The sequence below is a fragment of the Centroberyx affinis genome, unplaced genomic scaffold (genome assembly GCF_046629955.1).
Source record: "Centroberyx affinis isolate AG114_WGS23_722 - 3 ecotype Tasmania unplaced genomic scaffold, CSIRO-AGI_Caff_v1 ptg000562l_1, whole genome shotgun sequence".
NCBI lineage: Eukaryota > Metazoa > Chordata > Actinopteri > Beryciformes > Berycidae > Centroberyx > Centroberyx affinis.
Window position 1 is genome coordinate 183,265 of NW_027279205.1, and position 19,490 is coordinate 202,754.

General features: G+C 43.7%; 2 protein-coding genes across 3 annotated transcripts; both read left to right on the forward strand.

The window, feature by feature from the left end:
• Positions 1-511: 511 nt before the first annotated feature.
• lrp10 (low density lipoprotein receptor-related protein 10) lies at positions 512-9,282 on the forward strand. 2 transcript variants are annotated; one of them, XM_071518276.1, is made up of 10 exons: positions 512-555; positions 1,393-1,569; positions 1,769-1,801; positions 2,139-2,283; positions 2,668-2,861; positions 3,122-3,738; positions 4,054-4,490; positions 5,164-5,358; positions 6,262-6,391; positions 7,295-9,282. In XM_071518276.1, the coding sequence occupies exons 2-10, from the start codon at positions 1,521-1,523 to the stop codon at positions 7,919-7,921; spliced, it is 2,427 nt and encodes an 808-aa protein (XP_071374377.1). In that variant the 5' UTR covers positions 512-555; positions 1,393-1,520; the 3' UTR covers positions 7,922-9,282. The 2 variants fall into 2 exon arrangements, with proteins under 2 accessions (XP_071374377.1, XP_071374378.1); XM_071518277.1 differs by lacking the exon at positions 512-555 and adding an exon at positions 774-857.
• Positions 9,283-10,324: 1,042 nt separating this feature from the next.
• On the forward strand, positions 10,325-15,838 carry LOC139643106 (ciliated left-right organizer metallopeptidase). Its single transcript, XM_071518268.1, has 14 exons — positions 10,325-10,715; positions 10,845-10,938; positions 11,553-11,604; positions 11,769-11,918; positions 12,707-12,832; positions 13,134-13,218; positions 13,364-13,479; positions 13,679-13,862; positions 14,144-14,213; positions 14,343-14,439; positions 14,684-14,791; positions 15,002-15,139; positions 15,335-15,462; positions 15,622-15,838. Exons 1-14 carry the CDS (start codon positions 10,325-10,327, stop codon positions 15,836-15,838), a joined length of 1,956 nt encoding a protein of 651 aa, XP_071374369.1.
• The last annotated feature ends 3,652 nt before the right edge of the window (positions 15,839-19,490 follow it).

Below are 19,490 nucleotides of genomic sequence, written 5' to 3' on the forward strand. Positions count from 1 at the left end.
TTAAAAGTTAAAATAGTTGCATTACCATAATTCAGGAGATCCCAAACATTTCCGTGCCCTACAAATAGAGTATAGGTAGGGAGATAAGGGAAACCTCAGGTAGACCGTCCGATACAATTTTCTCACGGTCTAAACTTGAAATGAGTGAAATAAAAGTGAAATTAAACTATTCTCCATTTTGCTGGGGACACCCTGAAATCTCTTCAATGAGTCCTGGAGGTCCTGGACCCCACTTTACTGATGCTGCCTCAAAGCCTGGATTTGGGTCCATCTGATGGATCGATCGATACTGACACCTAGTGTTAAGAAATAAAAACACAGTTTCACCTTCACTGCTTTAAACAATATCGTCCTACATATACTGTATACTTTCATCGTTTAAAATGTCCACGCGTACCAAAAACATGTATGTCCAGAGAAATACATGATTTATGAATGGGAAGAAAACGATTTAACAAACTATGAGTGTTAAGCCCCGCCCCTCTCCTGTCTATCAGCTAAAAAAAAATACGGAAGTAGCACAGAACTTGTCAACAAGACAGGCCGACTGACATGGTAACGTATTCAACTCGTCTTTTATATCAGTTTTATCATATTGTTGTAGCTTCAGTCTCGCATATTATAGTTTATTTGTGTAATAAGATCATCTGGGTCGTGCTTGAAAGCTTTTCACGGAATGTCACGACCTAGAAAACGTGACTAAATGAAGATGAGGAAGTTAGCGTTAGCATTAGCTTGCTAGTTAGCTAGCCATTAAAGCTCTTCTGAGAACACGAACAGCTGCTCCCTTCCTCTTCAGAGCAAAGCTACATGGCAGCTTAGGACACGAAAGTGAAACTTTTTGGGACCCGTATCGGGTAGGCTTATATAACGTGATATCTTAATAGCTTTACCTAATCAGAAACAATAGAAAGCTTTTTAATTTGAAACTATCATTTCACGTTGTTGGGCGCGGATTTTACCTTGGAAATGCTAGTCTGTCTTGCGTCATTGTTGGGAAAGATAATGGCAGGAAATAGCTGTGTGTGTGTGTGTGTGTGTAAACACTGTGTTCAAGATCACAATAACCTCAACCTTCAAGAGACCACGTATTCTACTCTAGTCTTAGCCAACTGTTTTAGTGTTGATGTATTTGTTTGCTAGCTTATTTGTCGCTAGGGAGAGTTGTAGAATAAGTGAAAGGCTAATGGTTGAATGTTGGTTGTCAACCAGTTCCTCTACTTAAACTTTAGTCTTATCTAGTTGTTTTAGTATTGATGTATTTGTCAGACAGCTTATTTGTCGCTAAGGAGAGTTGTACAGTAAGCTAATAGGCTTATGGTTGAACATTGGCTGATATCCAGTTCTTCTACTTCTAGCCTCTTTATCATCATCTCCTCTTTCACGTTGCAGGTGAAGTCTTCCTGAACAAGGCGTCCTGAAAATGGCGCTTCTTTGACAAACATTTTTACTCTTTTATTTCTTTTGAACCTTCGTTTTTTTCATGATTTCCAACGTTTCAAAGGAGAAGCATTATCACAATGACAGTCACTTACAACCTCTGTGCCCTCCTAGTCTTCAGCATTATAGGTGAGTAAATCCTATCTATCACTCTGTTTGTTGATCTATCTCTCTATAAAGCACCGTCCCAAGTATTTATCGATCAAAGGTCATGTTTGCACTTTTCATATCATATTACAGTACATTTACGATCAGTGCCAGCCATGGTGACAATCAACGGATATTCAGGCTTGCCTAACTTGTTCTATTTTTGCTTATTAATTTGCAGCATCCAGTCGTTTTGAACCTGCTCTCTGCTCTGGTAAGGAGACAGACTAGTCAGCACTATCTCATGTTACATCTATGCTTGTCATCAAAGGTTTTGTCAGTGTCACATTCTAGTTCCATACTTTACTTCAAGCTACAGTATGTCATGGTTATAATGACGACAGATGTGTAAATGATCAATGACACCTTCAGTTGGCTCACATTTTTGTGCCACACCACTGTTCCAAATGTCTATATTTGACCGTAGTGTTAAAACAAGCTAAAGTGGTGTGATGAAATTAAGGTTTAAGCAAAAATAGCCTGAGTGCTGACCTTTTCTTTGATTTATATTAAATTCTGAATCATTGCTCTTTCCTCTCTCTGTCTCTCAGCCCGTTGTGGGCATTCCCTTCAAGTCTTTGATAATAAATGGGGAGAGATCAGGAGTTCTGCTTACCACAGCTGGGCCTACCGCTTCGGTTCTACCTATGACTGCTGGGTCATCAAGGGTCCGGAAGACGAACCTGTCATTCTCAGGTACTGGCGCTTAAAGAAGTTATAATAACTATGTACACAGAAAACAACTTTCAAAATCTTGCTGCCTTAAGACTTCCATCTCAATGCATGAAGAAGTAAGTCTAAATGATTTTCCCCAAATTATTTGCTGCAAATAAAAATAGACTGAACTGAACTGGAAAAACATGCAAAGTGTTATGAGACCGGTCTTGTACTGTATGCTTTTGGTACATTAAAACTATTAGTGAACCTCATCTTGTCTAGCCCTTGTGATGATTTTCTGTGGTTAGGGTACAACGAAGGCTAAACACAAAGTTATTGCATATTTCTAGTCTAATTGCTTTGGCTGTTTATTCACTGCTATGCTTCGTTTGGACATTTCTCTTTCTCTCATTCCTTTCTCAGCTTTTCCCAGTTTTCTGTGCGGTGTAAGAAGGAATGGGTCTCTGTGAAATCATCAGCTGGCGGCGAGCCGGTTGTCCTTTGTGGCACCAAGCCGCCGCAGCCCATCGAGTTCCCAGGGGGAAACATTACAGTGACGCACCACTTCTTCCCACATATGTTCCCCGTGTCGTCGTTTCGACTGAGCTACGCCAGAGGTGTGATGCTGTGATGTTTTATACTTAACTTTTGCTTGTGTAACCAATTCATGTGGAATACACAGAATAAATAAATAAAAAATATAGGGGATATTACTTCATAGCCATCAAGGCACATCGTGTGATAATGTTCCAGTTCTTGGAAATCAGCATAATGGTATTAACAATGGCTGTCTGTGTTATTGCAAGTCCCAGTTTTTCTTGTCATCGTAATCTCTCTCTTTCTTTCTTTGTATCCCCTTCTATTTCTACTCATCCAGAGACTGGAGAATGCCCAGTGACATCCTTTGAGTGCCTAGGGGGCCGCTGCCTGCCACTCTCCTGGCGCTGTAACGGCCAGGTGGAGTGTATCAGCGAGGGCATCGGCCTCGGCACAGACGAACAGGGCTGCAATGGAGAGCTAGAACCCCCAGAACCCCCGAAAGACTTGGGGTACAGCAGGACACAGGCAGAAGAGACGACAGTGGAGACCTACACAGAGAGAAACCATGATAGGGACTCAGAGAGACACAAGGCTATAGATAGAAACCGGAGCCCAGATGGGGCAGACGACCGAGACACCGAGTCGGATTTGTGGGAACTGCTGAGAGAGAGGGAGGAGGAGGAGGCCCAGGTGGATCGAGAGCAGCCTCAGGCTCACAGGGAGCTCGTTGTGACGCCCGCTCCTATCGAGTGGCCCTGCGGAGGGCTCCTCCAAACCTTCTATGGGACGTTCTCCCCCCCAGCCAACCGGGGCTCCCCACTGTACTGTGTGTGGACCCTGGACCCCCAGGACTCCAGGCCGCTGAGACTGGACCTGCAGCAGCTGAGGCTGGGGTCTAGGGACACGCTTACTGTCCGAAACAGACAGCAAGGCACTGGGGAAGTCATCAAAATTGTGAGTGTGTAGGAGTGATGGAGAGCATGCATCTGTGCATGTGGTAGTTTTCAGGCTGTAATCCCTATAAGACTACTGTAGATTACATTACATGACATTATATCCCGAATTTCCCCAAGGGGATTAATAAAGTGATATCTTATGTCACGCTTATATCATGTAACAGGGGAAAGCACACAGTAAAACAGCAAATTCTTACTGTATATTTAGTCAAACATTTATTAGAGCCTGCACAGCTGCTCACATATTTATTTATTTCTTCTAATTAAAGACCTCTTGGTAACATGATGTCCCCTCCTCCATGCATTCTGACAGATCACCAGCGCCTCCAATGACAAGTCCGTCCAGGTGGAGTCGCGGACCGGCCTGCTGTCGTTGACGTATCAGACTCTCCCCAGCTCGGAGGGGAGCGGCTTCAACGCCACGTTCCGCGTCGGAGGCTACTGCCCTCCGTGGGAGGGCCGGTGCGGGGGGTCGGCAGGGGGCTGCTACACCCAGGAGCAGCGCTGCGACGGAAGATGGGACTGTCCCGAGACGGGAAAGGACGAGGAGGGGTGCAGGGGCTGCAGCCGTGACCAGTTTGCCTGCGGAGGGGCAGGGCAGAGGGCGGTGGCACCCAGCCACTTCGTTGGCCGGCCAGTGTGCTACCCAGTCAAGGAGAGATGCAACTACCAGCTGTACTGTGCTGATGGCAGCGACGAGAGGGACTGCACCGTATGCCAGCCAGGGACTTTCCATTGTGACAGCGACAGGTAGGCGGGTGTATGTGTGTGTGTGTGTGTGTGAGCATGTGTACAAAATTGTGAGCATCTGAGAGGTGTTTCAGTTTTTTTTTTTTTTACGCGAGGCTTCAATTTTGTGTGTTTTGTGGGTTTACATTCATGTTTGTAGGGACTGATAATGTAATAACTGAGAATATTGTAATTAGTGCTGGAACGATTAGTTGATTGATTGATTAGTCGATCGACAGAAGATTAATCTATTATAATTTTGATAATCGATTAATAGTTTTCGTCATTTATCAAGTAAAATTACCAAATTTTACAGCTTCGCAAATGGTAAAATTTGCTTGCTTTTCTCAGTTTAATAAAATGAATACTTTGGGGGTTTTTTGGCTGCTGGTCAGACCAAGTAAACAATTTTAAGTCCTCACTTTGGGCTCTGGTAAATGTGATGGACATTTGTCAGTATTTTATAGACTAAATGATTAATCGATAGTGAAAATAATCGTTAGTTTCAGCCCTAATTGTAATAACCCTGCATAACCTGTAATGCATTTGCTTAAGGTTTTTCGGTTTCGGTTGCGTTTCATTTGATCATTTTATCCCTCAGCCTTCAGGATTCAATTTCGCATCAAAGTGAATCTCTGATTTATATTATTCCTGCCTACTTTTATACACAAGTGGCCCATTGTCCCATCTGCAGGTGTGTGTTTGAGAGCTGGCGCTGCGACGGCCAGGTGGACTGTAAGGACGGAACAGACGAGGTCAACTGCACCGTCATCCTGCCCCGCAAGGTCATCACCGCGGCAACGGTGGGCAGCCTGGTCTGCGGGCTGCTGCTGGTCATCGCCATGGGATGCACCTGTAAACTGTACTCACTCAGGACCAGGGAGTACAGGTAATTGTATTGTGTATCTGTGTGTGATGACCCTGACCTCAAACTGTAATTTAAAGGGTTTCAGTCCAATTCAGCAGTCAAAGTTTAAAACCATGTTGATTCTTCTAAGCAAAGGTCTTAAAATGACTTATAATTTCAGTACTAATCCATGGTGTGCTTTACTTTCATGCCAGCAGTCGTTTTCTAAGACCAGGCCTCAGTGTTTTTTCAATTGGTCTATCTCATTTTGGAATGAAAATTCATGTTGCTACTGTATTCCATTGTCACATCATCACTAAATCATTGATTATCCCATTTTGTGTTTGCTTTCCAAATAGCCCTTTGAGATTCTTTTTGTTCCTCATCCAATAGCTGTAGGGGTACGCTCACAGGATTCTGCTTTTATGTTTAAAAAAAAAAAGCATTGCCTCAACTGCAGTTTGTGCTCATAATTTGATATAGTGGGTCGTGAGATGCGCTTTTTGTTTTCTGCAGTAGCTGCCAGCATCAGCAAACAAACAGTACTTGCATTCAACTCTCAAACACATAGCAGAACCTCCCACTGCACAGCCAATGCACTTTCATACTGACTCTTTATGATAAGAGTAACAACTCCTACCTACTTTTCCTACCACTACTTTCTACATTTTCATTCTGGTGGTTGTTGTAAACTGTCACCTCCCTGCGTACTGCGAAATCCTGCCTCCTCTTCTTGTGATTAATCGTCTTAAAGTGTCATGTGCCCATCTCTAAAAATTGAACTTTTTCAACTTTAGAAAGCGCTCTCCATTAAAAAAAACTCCTCAGGCATCACCTATGCAAAGTGACAACATTAGCTTTCATGTCCAAAAAAAAAAGTGCTGGCAGTTTAAAAAAAAAATTGGAAGAGTGTGAATGCATCCTAATGGGTCTGTATTCTGGCAGTATGTTCGCTCCAATCAGCCGCCAGGAAGCGGAGCTAATCCAGCAGCAGGCTCCTCCCTCCTACGGTCAGCTGATTGCCCAGGGCATCATCCCCCCGGTGGAGGACTTCCCCACGGAAAACCCCAATGAGGTGAGAGCACAGAGCCAGAACCAGTAGTTGCTTACATGCAGTTTGATCTTCACACGTCTTTTTGTGAAGGCTTCGGCCTCAGTGTCCTCTCACAAACCGGCATTACTTGAGAATATTAATGACGTTTAGTGGCACTTTTATTCAAAGCACCTTACAGTACCGTTTTTTTTAGATGCAGTGGAAATCAAGCCCCTAACTCAGGCAGTGATAATGCCATACTCTTCCCACTGAGCCATACAGGATTGGCTCAGTGGGAAGTGGAAGATTGGCTCATAAGAAATGAATTGAGTACTTAAGGGCTTGATAGAGAGTTGGAGCTGTGATCAAGGATCTAAGAAACTGCCCCATCTCCTTTAAACTTATATTAGAGACTATAGTGACCATAAGTTTATGTTGGTAAAGAGGCCACATTGCTGTACTGCTCATCCTTTGACTCCTGGGCCTCGCTGACTGTGCTGAAACGGATTTCCACAGTAGCCCTTATGTTGTCTTTCAAAGTCATAAGCCCCTAAGCAGCCTGATTAATCACCAGAGGGCTGAAGGCTGAACCAGGAGAGCGTGGTGTGGTAGATAGAGTTACTGTGGTGTTACAATGGAGGCTCTCACTAAGCTGCTTTATTAGATGGTGTAGACAGCTGAGGTGGCGGGGGCAGGAGGATTAACTGTATCAAACAAAGCCCACTCTGTCTGGCTGGGTTTAGCCATACCAGCTACTGGCTCCCTCAACTTGGATCAGTGTCTTGTGAATGCGAAGCTTAGTAGCTAAAATGATTTTGATGCCACTTTAGCGTAACAATGACAAATGGAGCAAGGGTTAGATGTTTTAACCGTGATTTTGTTCTGTTCCTCTTTCCATTTTTTTGTATCTTCCTCTTTTCCCTCCTCTCCACCCCTCCGTCTCAGACCTCGTCTCTCTCTCTGAGGGGAATCCTTCAGCTCCTCCGCCAGGACACCGGGAACTCGCCGCGCCGCAGACGCCGGCCCCGGTTTATCCGCCGGGCCGTTCGCCGCATGCGGAGGTGGGGCTTAATCCCCCGAGCTCCCTCCAGGCCCTCTCAGGCGTCCAGCTCCACCCAGCAGCCGTCGGACGCCACTCCCACCGGCCAGGAACCCACCGCTTCCTCGAGCTCCTCGTCGGCGGTGGAGGCGGTCAATCAGCCGGTGCCTCAGAAACTAGGCTTGCTGGCTCAGACGGAGCAGCAGCAGCAGGAAGCGGCGCCTCCTCTAACCCTACCGCCTCCCGTTTACTCCCCGCCTCCGCCTCCGTATGCGCCCCCGACCCCGTCCCCAGACACTCCCCAGACTCGCCCTGTCGCCGTCCCGCCAAGCAGCCCCTCTCTGGCCTCTATCTTCCACACGCTCGGCCTGAGTATCTCCCTCTTCAGAGCCTCGCCATCTTCCTCCTCCTCCAACTCCATGCCCCTCTCTGCCTCCCCCTCTTTCTCCTCCTCCTCCTCGGACGACGAGGTGCTGCTTATCCCCCTGTCCGAAGACACCACGTCAGAGGACGACGTGCCCATGCTCACCTAAATCAACGCCTGGCACAACCCCCCCCCACCCATCCCGTACCCCGCACCCTGGTCTTCTTCACCCACTGATGACCCAGTCTTTCCACATTTGTTTGAACTCGAGCACAGGAGTCGGCCCACGGCGAGGCTCTCCCTCACTGTGCAAGTCTGGTGCCTTTTTGAAATTGCTTTGTGTAGGATTTGCTGACTTGCTGACGGAATCTAGTATTTGATCATTGGATTTGTTTTTTTAACGTTATCAAGACCTCCTTGAGAAAGTATATGTATGAGAGAGAGAGAAAAATCGTGTGGTTGGGGTGTGTGTGTGTGTATTGGATGTGCACTTAATCATGCTAGGGTGTAATTTGAAGGAGGTAAACTTTGCACAGAAGAATCTTCCCTATCCCGATACTAAGGCTACTGTCAAATTTGAATGATTAGAGTTTTTAGATAACATGATGAAAATTTAATGTGTTTGTATGACTGCATATGTGCGGATGCATGTGCATTTTAGTGTTTTTGGAAGTCTTACGTAGACAGTGGAGTATGTTTGTAGATGTGGTTCGTCTCCACTTACTTCTGCCAATAGCATCTTGTCTCATGCTGTTTCACAGACATGATAAATGAAATTCTGTTTCCCCTATTTAAGTGCCTTTTCGAGGAGTTTCCTGTAGATGGCTCAAGGAAATTCAGATGATTCCTGAGAAACACACTGCACACTGAAACATACAGAGGCACACTTTTTCTCACACCATAGCACGCACAGACCACATCAATGGCTTTATTATAACATGATAATGCATGTCTATTCTGCAAGCTGGCAATAATGTTTGGGGACCCCAGTTTTAGCGTACACGGTGACATATAACTGCGTGTATGAGCGCATGTGTGTTCCGGATGCACATGGGTACACCTCCCAAGTGAATGTATGTAATCTGTGTCTCAAAAGCAAATGTGTCACAAGACAATCTCTCTCGTGCCTGAGGTAGGATTTGTGTGTAGTGTGCACAGGAAGACGAGGCGCCCTCGTGACAAAAGGGGGGCCCCAAATTCACAACATAACCTCAACTTGAATCTTCAGCCCCTGAGGGGAATTGATCGCGTTTTATCACGTTTTGACACAACGGACTAGTAGTGTGCCATTTGTATTATTGTATCTTTTATGTTGTTTTTATTTTAGCAAGTTACTTACATTTTTTTTTTGCTTAAATTGTTATGTTTACTTTGCTTTGTTGAATGTAAGGATCGATGTGGAGTAGTTTGGAAGTTTTAAATTTGCAATGTAATGAGGTAAGTAAGAGAATTGATTTTATGATTTTATTAGGGTCAAATTCACTGTATATAAGTAAAGATGTGGCTGAGATTAAACAATTTGCACTTTTACTTGTGCTGTGTGTGTGTGTGTGGTGGGTGGTGGTGGCGGTGGGGGGGAGGACGCATGACACCTGGTGACAACAGGTGAAAGAGTCTTTGCATTGTTCTTTGTATTCTGGGAGAGTAGTCCTGAGGAAATTCACAAGGACTTCTGAGGAGGCACTGTAGAAATATCAACAGTGGTGTTTTTTTTTTTACACTCTCCAGAAGAAAGGAATGACGTTGAATACCCAAATGTGTGTGTGTCACACAGGTGCGCACAGTACAAGCCTAGTTTCAGGGTTGAAGAGACGTCGAAAGTAAAGTCGGTCAATATAGAGGAAAACATTATGATGCTTCGGTGCTCGAATCACGGCTGCAGCGTTTTCTCCTGATGTCGAGGACGGGACGAAATCGATGGACTGATGATCGATACATTTTGCCAGCAGAGAGCGCACTATTGGGTAGCCTAATAATAAAGTGGTTGATTTTTCTTCTCAATGAGTTTTGGTGAATATGATGCATTAAGGGTTAAAAGTAAAAGCCAATGGCCGACGAAGCTTACAGGAGACAAAAACCGACGAGGCTCGTTTTTTGCAATTTTTTTTCTCTGAATTTTTCATACTAAATTTTGATTTTAATTTCTGACAGTGGCTCCAGCGGACTCATTAACTCGCTCCTCCATAGGAAAATCGCTGAGGCTATTTAGTTAAAATGCTACTATCATATACTTGATGTAATCCTAAACATCCATGGGGAAACTTCAGTGTCACTGCACAACAATATAAGGTATGGTTGGAATACAACTTAAGCAAGTAAAAAAAAAAAAAATATATATATATATAGAAAAATAGAAACAAAATCCACTGGACTTAAAATTTGTTACTAATTCATTGTAAGTAGAGTGGATTTTGTTTGTTTTTGTTTTTGTTTTTGTTTGATTTGTTTGGACATCTTACCACCTGACTGAAAGGAATCTACACAGACAACTTTCAGCCAAAATATCAAACATGGATTAATCATGGCTCCTGCTGTGACCTTCAGATGAGTTCCAGATGCTGCAGCTGTAATTATGGCTTTACCTCCATCCCAGAAACTGTGGGTGTGGATGCTGCTGCTGCTGGTGGTGGTGGCGAAGCACCCTGGGGCCCTGGAAAAGTGCATCTTTGATGAGGTCCAGTCCCGAGTCGGGGTGGTCACAGCTGCATCCATCCACCCAGACAGCCCACCCAGGGAGGCCAGACATCATCCAGGACGGAGGGTGTCACCTCTGGGTGCCCTTTCACTGAAGCAGAGGAGGAGCCTGAGAGAGCTGGCGCTGCCCGTCCCAGTCTCCCAGCCACAGCCAATTAGGATCCGGACCTGGGTTCCAAGGGAGCGCCGCGACCTATCACAGGCAGAGAAAGCGAGGCTGGAGCCAGCGGTGGGAGAGGCTGTTGGGATTGTGTCTTCCTTACTGTCAGGTGAGGCGATGGGGATGTGTGTGTGTGTGTGTGTGTGTGTGTGTGTGAGAGAGAGAGAGAGAGAGAGAGGAACATGTCATTATATGTGCTGGTGACCTTTTCACCTCTTTATCATGTCTATCACAACAGTGAGCAGAGTCGCTGGTCCTTTGCTGCTCGGCAGAGACATCAACAAGTACTGCAAGTTCCTCTGGAGGAATTCTAGCACTGCCAACTACAACAGGTGTGTGTGTATGTGTGTGTATGTGTGTGTGTGGCTCAAATCAACTTGTTTGGCTAGATGCGGATCCACTTGTCTTTCAAATGCTATTCCACTTTGACTGAACATTTTTACTATGCATATCACTGTTGTTGGGTGAAAACCTCATATCTCCAAAATGTCAACTTTTCACGACCAAAGAAAAACAGACTTAATCTTAGCTCGATGACAATGCATTTTTCAGTTTGTCAAGTGGGTTTTGAAAGGTTTTCACAAACCCAAGACACACAACTTTCTCAACCGATAGAGAACTATATCATATCTTGACAGTTCATGAGCAGTCAGCCTTCAACATTAAAGGGCCTGCAAATTAACATTAACTGGGTTGCATCATGGTAGTTCATATGTGTGCTGGAAGAGGTATGGCATTTTTGAAAACTAGGTTTCTTACATGAATCAGTACAAATACCCAGTGGCAGCCAGGTATTGACTCATATATAAAGTTCTGCTAAAATGAATTTCCACCATCGCTGTTGGTTCAAATGTAATCCATGTCTCTCCTGTCCCCCTTCACTGTGTGCTATCCAATGAAGGAAAAAATATTTTTTTTAAATGCAGTAATGTTTCTGTTGATTCAGGTGTGGTAGAGCCAACGAGAACTACAGGACTGAGACCTGTCTGGATGTGACAGTGAGTGTCAATTTCCGAATTATTATTTTTTATTGTGAACATACCTACAGAGACAAGCTGAAAAACACATGGATAGATGTATTCCTCTTCCATAAATGATACAGAGGAAAGTTAAAAATCTACTCTTAACACATGTAATGTTTTGCCACCACTCTGACGGACAGATCCCAGATGATCACCTGGCTGGATGTGATGTGTATCCAGAAGCTAATTCACCAACAAGGATCGTACTCCGACCTGACGGTGCTGGACTGCCTGACACCGACTTCCTGCTGTATCTCCATGTACAGAGAACTGACAAGTGCAGAGCAGAGGTGAAGAGGCACTGGAGTCACTGGGATTATTGGTATTAACCTGCAAAGTATGCAAGAAGTGTTGTAGTAAGTTCATTGTAAAACATGCAGTAGTTATTAGTGGAAATTTTCAGTTTAATTAAAACAGGGGGTTCTTAAAGTGGTAAACAGTGGCGACATCTTTGGTGCTAAGCGCTCATTGCTGTGGTGTTTCTGCACTGCACTGCCCAGAGATCACCTGTCAATCAAACAGTGTGGGCGGGACTGTGATGTCTTTTTCCTTGGATTTTCTGTCAATGAAGTTTGAGTTACTGTAGGTGGCGCTCTTTTCTTTCTACCCAGTTCTTCTTCTGTTTATTCCAAACAAACCGCTGTTGCTGTTACTGTTACTGCTGCTACCTGAAACCAAGTGTTTAGAACAGTAAATGTAAAAACTTTCATGAACTGGGTATAGATTGAATCACTATTGTGTTATATCAATCAGCTATACTGAAAAACATAAATTTATTTAGATAAAAATGTTGCAGATTATTACTTAAAAACTGTCTTAGTCTAGGATCCAAATGACACATAACTAACACTGGGACCCATACTCATGAAAATATATTGTGACTGTTGTTATACTGGGACCCACCCAAGCCCAGTTTGTGTCCTATCCCATAGTTTTTTTTTAACCGGCCTTAAAACATACATTCGTCACTAACTGGAAAATAATCAAAAACATACCAGGAAGCAACAACACCATTCTGTTTTCTCAGATCTGATACTCCACTGTCACTTTACTCATGTCATTTTCTGCCCCCCCCCAGCCCAGTGTGTTAGCCTATGCAGTCCACTGCCAGACGGACACCCATGGGCGTCCTCTGGCTGGAGTGGTGGTCATCTGCCGGGACAGACTGACTGGAGAGACGTACAGTCACCGGGGAACTGTACAGGTAAGACCGATGATGTTTTCACACCAAACTGGGGGAGACAGTTTTTATATACAGGGAATTTCGTACCAAAATAAGATAAGGTTTATACCAAAATGGCTGATGACACAAAAATAAAACAATTTATGGTACTTTTAAAGGATGGTATGTAACTTAAATCCTTTGCTGACAAAACACTAATACTTTTACAGACTAGTAGTATTCTATGTATTTTAGAAATATTCATTTGGCTGGAACTAGGGACAGCAGAATGAGAGGATGGATCAATAAATGATAATGGTGTGTGTGGTAATCTGTTTTCCAGACTGTGATCCATGAGCTGTTTCATGCGCTCGGTTTCTCAAAAGATCTCTTCAGCACCTGGAGAGACTGTTCCTCCTCTTCTCAAGGTTTCTAAACAGATTCCATATTATTTTGTTACTGTCCTGTCAGATCATGTGCACTGGAAAAAGTTAATCCACTGTATTTTGCTGTGTGCTGCCGTGCTGCCATTTTGTCCTGCAGCTGGCGCGGGCTGCTCTCCTCGGGGCAGAGTGACTCACACTGACGGGTCGGGCCAGATGAGGATCTACACCCAGTCGGTCGTCTCCGCCCTGCAGAAGCACCTGGCATCCACTGACCCCGAGCTGGGAGGACCGCTAGAAAACCTGGTCCTGATTCACCATGCACCCTTATACACTTTCTCTGCCTATCTCCACACCTCTATCACTTACACACCTTCCCTCCCTGTCATTACTGAATAGTAAAAGTTGAATTCATGCGACCAAAACAAATTCCTGCACATTTATGATTCAAATGATTCTGCTTACTCTCTCTTTCTTACCCCCACCCCGCCCATCCCTCTTCCAGGACGTAGCCCCGGGGGGCGTGTCTTCCCACTGGGAGTCCCGGGTCTTGCAGGGGTCCATCATGGCGGCGGTGCTGGCGGACTCGGCTGCGGTCCGGATCGACCCGCTCACCCTGGCTGCCTTACAGGACACGGGCTGGTACTCTGTCAACCTCAGCCGGGCACAGAGCCTGGTGTGGGGAGATGGTAAGGAAACTGATGAAGTGTATGGATTTTATGTGCAATTCCATGAATGCATGAGATATTTGCATGTGTAATAATAATGGAAATAATTGCTAAAATTCACTAAAAGTAGAGTCTACAAAGTTCTTTACAAAAAGGCATACAAATAAGACATAACATAAGAGTTAAAGTGGGCACACTAGTGACAGTTTTAATATCTTTTAGACAGTGTGATCTGTGTGTTTAAAGACATTTGCAGGAGAGGGAAATATACTGTTTTATGATAAACATTTGTGTTATCATAGGTGAAGGAGCCATGTTTGGATCTGTGTCAACCTGTCAGAGCAACTCTTCATCCTTTTTCTGCACCGGCAGGTAGTTGTTGCAGTTTTATAATCTTCAAACATTGTTTTCCACATAACAAACTCATGATTCATGTCTGGGATGTGAAATGTGGATAATGCATTTCCAGTACAAAAGTTTTCATGTTTCTACTTCGCTCAGTGGACTTGGGTGTCATTACCTTCACCTCCACAAGGGGGAGTGCCAGACCGATCAATACCTGGAGGGATGTCGAATATATAAACCCCTTAGGAATGGAGTAAGTATTACAGTTTATTAAAAATCATCTTCACCCCAAACAAATAAGTTTAATTCTTTCTTACTCCTTTTTGCATTGCCAAGAGTCTTTTTCTCCTTCCCCACCTGATAATATGAAAATCCAACAATGCACATTCTTCATATGCTCTTGCACTGGACTGTGAGTTTGTAAATCAGTAAAATGCAAAGTGTTAATGGCTAGCATGGCTAACATGCTTGCTGTTCTGTCTCCTCTCGTCCCTCAGAGTGAGTGTTGGAAAGAGGAGAATGAGAGGCGATCAGAGGAAGAGGACTGGAGTGGGGAGATCTACGGCCTTAACAGCCGTTGCTTCTTCTCCAACCTGACCAGAGAGGTGTGTGTGTGTGTGTGTCCTTAGGCTCTGTAATATTTTAATCTTTATAAAAATTAAATGGGTTTTAAAGTGTCTATGTGTCTTAACGTCTGTACGTGTAGGTAGATGTGTAACTATATATAAAATAATAGAAACTGTCTGACCTCTGTTACATTCATGTAACAAACTAATTTCCTCTTTCTCTCATCTCCCTCCACCCCTCTCTGTCAGAAGCAGAGCCAGTTTCTCTTGTTCAGTAGCTCTGTAGAGGGCCGCTGTTACAGACACCGATGTATTGGACCTAACAGGTTCCAGATCCAGGTGTCTGGTTCTCAATGGACAGACTGTCCAGCAGGGGGTGCCATTAAGGTAAAATTTAATAACACTGGATCATTATAAACCTGGAGTGTAGTTGAAGGTTAGGTTTATGAACTATACCCTCCTCTTTCTCTGGGGTATTTCAAAGTATATCTGCCAAATTACCAGTGAAATCAGGGGTGCTGCTAGGAATTATAGGCCCCCTGATAAGATGGGACACTGACACTATTGTTTTTTAATCCTCAGGTACAGGGATACCAGGGTTCAGTTTTCTGCCCTGACAGGAGGTTTTGTCTGTATTCTGACATCGCTCCTCCCTCCACCAACCTCAACCTGTTTCCTGCCTCTACTGCAGGCCCGTTCACTTCTGACAGGCAAGTCTCTCTTCATGCAAACATTATCTTTATGTTAAGAGGTCTGATGCTGTATTATGCTACCCAGAATGCATTACTTAATGAATCTCAGCACAGGCTTTAAAATTATATTGCACACTGCGATACTGCCTCAGATTATTTCTCTTTTTATTCACTCAGTGATTCCCATCAGACCAGAACTTCGACCCCTGCTGTGACCCGGTCGCCTGTCCCACTCACTCACGTCCCCAAACCCCCCGCAGAGCTGACTGTAGCCACAGTGTCTGGCATCACTGCTGCTGTGTGTCTACTGGCTGCTGTTACGGCATCTTATAGGAAATACCACTCCTCCAGGGTGAGGATCCACGCGGTCCCAGAGGATCCCAGTGGCCCGTAGTAAAACTGCCTTGAAAAAACGCTGATGGAAACTTGCAATGTTGAGACTATTTGGGAGTTGATTGTGACTTTGGTGGCTTGATTGTTCTTAGCCACATGCAGTAAGCCCAAATTATCATTTGAGCCTAAAATAGAAATCATTTATTTGAACAAATAGTATATTTGACACGGGTATTTTTATTTATTTTCTTTGGTTTGTTTCTTGTTACAGCTCACTTGTTTTTGTTGTGATAAATGCTTCTAACTGATGTGTCACATTTGTAGTCCTCATCCTTCAAGCTATAGGTTTCAGACAAAAACACAACAAAAAACAAAAACACACATTTGATTATATATTTGTCAGAGAGATCTCTCTAAAAATGAGCTGGAAATTACCAACAAAAAGTCAGACAGAAAATACAGCAACGGTGTATTTGTATGTCCTGAGACACTCTTACAGTTACATGGTGGCAGTGGTGGCCTAAAAGTTAGAGAAGTGAGCTTGTGACTGGAAGGTTGTCGGTTCAATCCCCCGGACCAGCAGGATAAATCTGGGCGGGGAAAGTGAAAAGCAGCGCTTGCCCCTCCCTCATTACCACCACTGAGGTGCCCTTGAGCAAGGCCCTGAACCCCAACCGCTCCAGTGGAGCTGCTCAGTGGCCAGCAGATCAGACTGTGGTTGTACTGGTCAGCTTCCAGGTGTGAATGTGTGTGACTGTGATCAGGGCGTTCCTGAAAAAGAGAGCATTGCTCTCAGTGAAACTCCCCCTGAATAAATAAAGGTGAAAAAAAAAAAACATCAACAGAGACTGAAGCACATGCAGCCTGGTGTTGTTTTGATTATTTTCTATGCCACACAGGTGTGGAGGTTTGCCTAGGGGCCACCCCACTGGCACAAGGTCCAAAATAGGACAGGTGGACTACCCCACCTGTCCAGAGAGAGAATGACCTTTTAACCCTGACCCTTTATGAGCAAGTGTTAACTTCTGAAGAAACTGGCAAGCACTGATGCCTAAGAAATTTAGTATCCAGCTTTTTTTTTTTTTTTGAGGAAATTATTTTGTTTTGTTTTTAAACTAAATCTAACTAATGACAGCTTGCATAATATGAAATTGACAGTTAAAATGTGTTAAAGTATGTAAGTCAAGTCACTGTCTTCACTGTCTCTCTTTCGGTGAGATATAACTGCAAGAGGTCTAGAAAAACATTTTCGGTTTCATTCTTAAGTCATGTGATTCTCAGTAAGTAGCTTTTGACTTCGGTTCAGTGAAATAGGCTACATTCTGGAAGAGAAACGAAGACAAATAGCCTATCGATTTCATAAAATATAATGTGTGACTTTAGTTTATTGGTAAGCCTAAAGAAAATCTTTCACCTGCAACAAAGCTTTTAGTTTCTGTTAGTGAGTTGCGAGCAGGAACAACACCCTATATTCGGCTTCGCGGAGTAAACGTGGTCACACTGCATCAGGCACAGACAGGAGCAGGATGGGAAAGATCCAGATCGCAGTGATTGGATACAAAGCAGAGCGACTGCTTATCCATTTGTGCGACACTGAAGAGCAGATGAAGAGCATCACAGTGCTGCAACTGAAACAGAAAATTATTGAGACACTACCGATATCTACAGGTATGCTTAAACCCACTCACCTCATTATCAGTAGGCTACTGAGCTGGTCCGAAAACACGGAATCGAAAACATCTGACTGAATTTTGACCATAGGTTTCCCTCTCCCTGCTGTTATCACCCCACCTAGGCTGCAGTAAGCCTAGTTCTGTACCAAATTATATTCTGATATTGATAGGACTATCATATGAGCTATGATATTCATAAAAAATAATCTCTGATGGTGGGGGATCCCTCAGACAAAATAATGAGGGTCAGTGGGCTGATAGGCTGTATGTTTTGTTGGTCCTTGACCTGAAAATGTCTGATAAGCTATATATCCTTACTGTAGGCTCTGTTTCTGCTTCTTACACAGGTGTTGAAACGCAGCTGATGTTCGGATCCAATACACTGGAGGAATCATCCCTTTTGACATCCTATGGGATCAAGCATATGTCCACCGTTCACATGCGTGTGCTGCTGCCAGGGGGTGGTGGTCCAGTTGAAGAACAGCCTTGATGGAGAAGAGCACAACCCAGAACTAACCAGAGACAATGAGGCAACATTAGAGACACATTGAAGCACACTGTCCTTTTGTTCAGTTAGCCTATTGTAACTGCAGATAATTAAGTACTGTCTGAGAGCAACATCCTATCACCCTCTGACAGAGGTGTGACTCTGAGTCAATTTTGCTCGAGTCCCAAGTCAATCTCAAGTCTTGAGGCACAAGTCTCAAGTAAAGTTCCAAGTCTAAATGTAAATTACCAAGTCAAGTCCATGTTGTTAATGTCAAGTCTCATGTCTAGAACTAAAGTCAAGTCCAGTATCGAGTCCAGTATCAATTTAATATATTAAAGAAAATGAAATATCTATAATCAGTTACAAGTCATTTACACAAACACAAGATGTTTGTGAAAAGACTTTAGAAACCTTTTCAAGTCATCGAAATACACATCAAAGTCAAGTCCCAAGTCACCAGAACCCAAGTCAAGTCTCAAGCAATTAAAATTGTGACTCGAGTCTAACTCAAGTCCAAATCACGTGACTCGAGTCCCCACCTCTGCCCTCTGATTCTATCACCTGGATTTCAGCACTATTTGTCATAATTGTAAACTCTCCCTATTGTTATTACAATTTAGTTTGTATACCAGTTGACTGCAACCATTTGTCCACTGTATAAATTATTTATCTGTTCCATTGTTCTGGGTGTAGCTTACTTTCTCAGACCCACACTGTGTCTGTAAGCTAGCTGTATACTCCTACTATTACACTCCTACTAACACTCCACTCCAGCAAACTCCTAAAACGATTTTGAGTGATTTCTTCAACAATAGTCAGTAGTGATTGTTTACCGTCACAGCAGGCTTTAATTAGCTTCTGTTTGGGGTCAACCTGTCACTGGTGGTTATCATGAAGCCTTTTATCTACTTCTTCCTTTTTAGCTAGCATGAAATATTCAATCTATGAGCATCACACTCATATAAATTGAGGGCACATGCCTGCTCAGACATTTGACATACAGTATGACCTCTAAGGTATAAAACAAGACAGGTTTTTTGTTGCTTTTCATTTGTATTCTACCTGTGTAATGAGGAAGCCGTCCTCATGCTTTTCAAGAGCGAATCAACCATAAATCACATAGGGCAGAAAATCACCGTTGCTCTGCTCCCTGTGGGTTGAAACTTTCAAACATGTTGCACTTCTGGAAACACCTGCCTGACATCGGAGACTGGGGTGTGACCAGACGTGCAAGAAGTAAAGGGCTTCATACAGATTCATTTTTAATGGTGATGTAGCAATAATGATGCTGCCATAACATGATGAGTATTTCACTCAATATAGATACTAAATTTGTAATGTTTTTACCACACCATTATCTTATGTTAGGATGGTTCACTTCAAGAGCAGATATACAAACCCAAAGTTGTAATGGTCAAATAACTTGATTGTGTAATATGTCAGTGTGTGATTGCACCCACTACTAGGCTTCATGCAAAATGAGGCAGGATGATTTGGTGGATGGTTGGATAATTTACTGCCAGTGTTTCCCTGCTGAACTACTTTTATCA

Coding starts and splice junctions, on each gene's coding strand:
- lrp10 (XM_071518276.1), top strand. CDS start 1,521: ATGACAGTCACTTACAACCTCTGTGCCCTCCTAGTCTTCAGCATTATA. Junction 4,491..5,163: donor TTCCATTGTGACAGCGACAG/GTAGGCGGGTGT, acceptor TCCCATCTGCAG/GTGTGTGTTTGAGAGCTGGC. Junction 5,359..6,261: donor CTCAGGACCAGGGAGTACAG/GTAATTGTATTG, acceptor GTATTCTGGCAG/TATGTTCGCTCCAATCAGCC.
- LOC139643106 (XM_071518268.1), top strand. CDS start 10,325: ATGGCTTTACCTCCATCCCAGAAACTGTGGGTGTGGATGCTGCTGCTG. Junction 11,919..12,706: donor CTGACAAGTGCAGAGCAGAG/GTGAAGAGGCAC, acceptor GCCCCCCCCCAG/CCCAGTGTGTTAGCCTATGC. Junction 14,214..14,342: donor TCCTTTTTCTGCACCGGCAG/GTAGTTGTTGCA, acceptor TACTTCGCTCAG/TGGACTTGGGTGTCATTACC.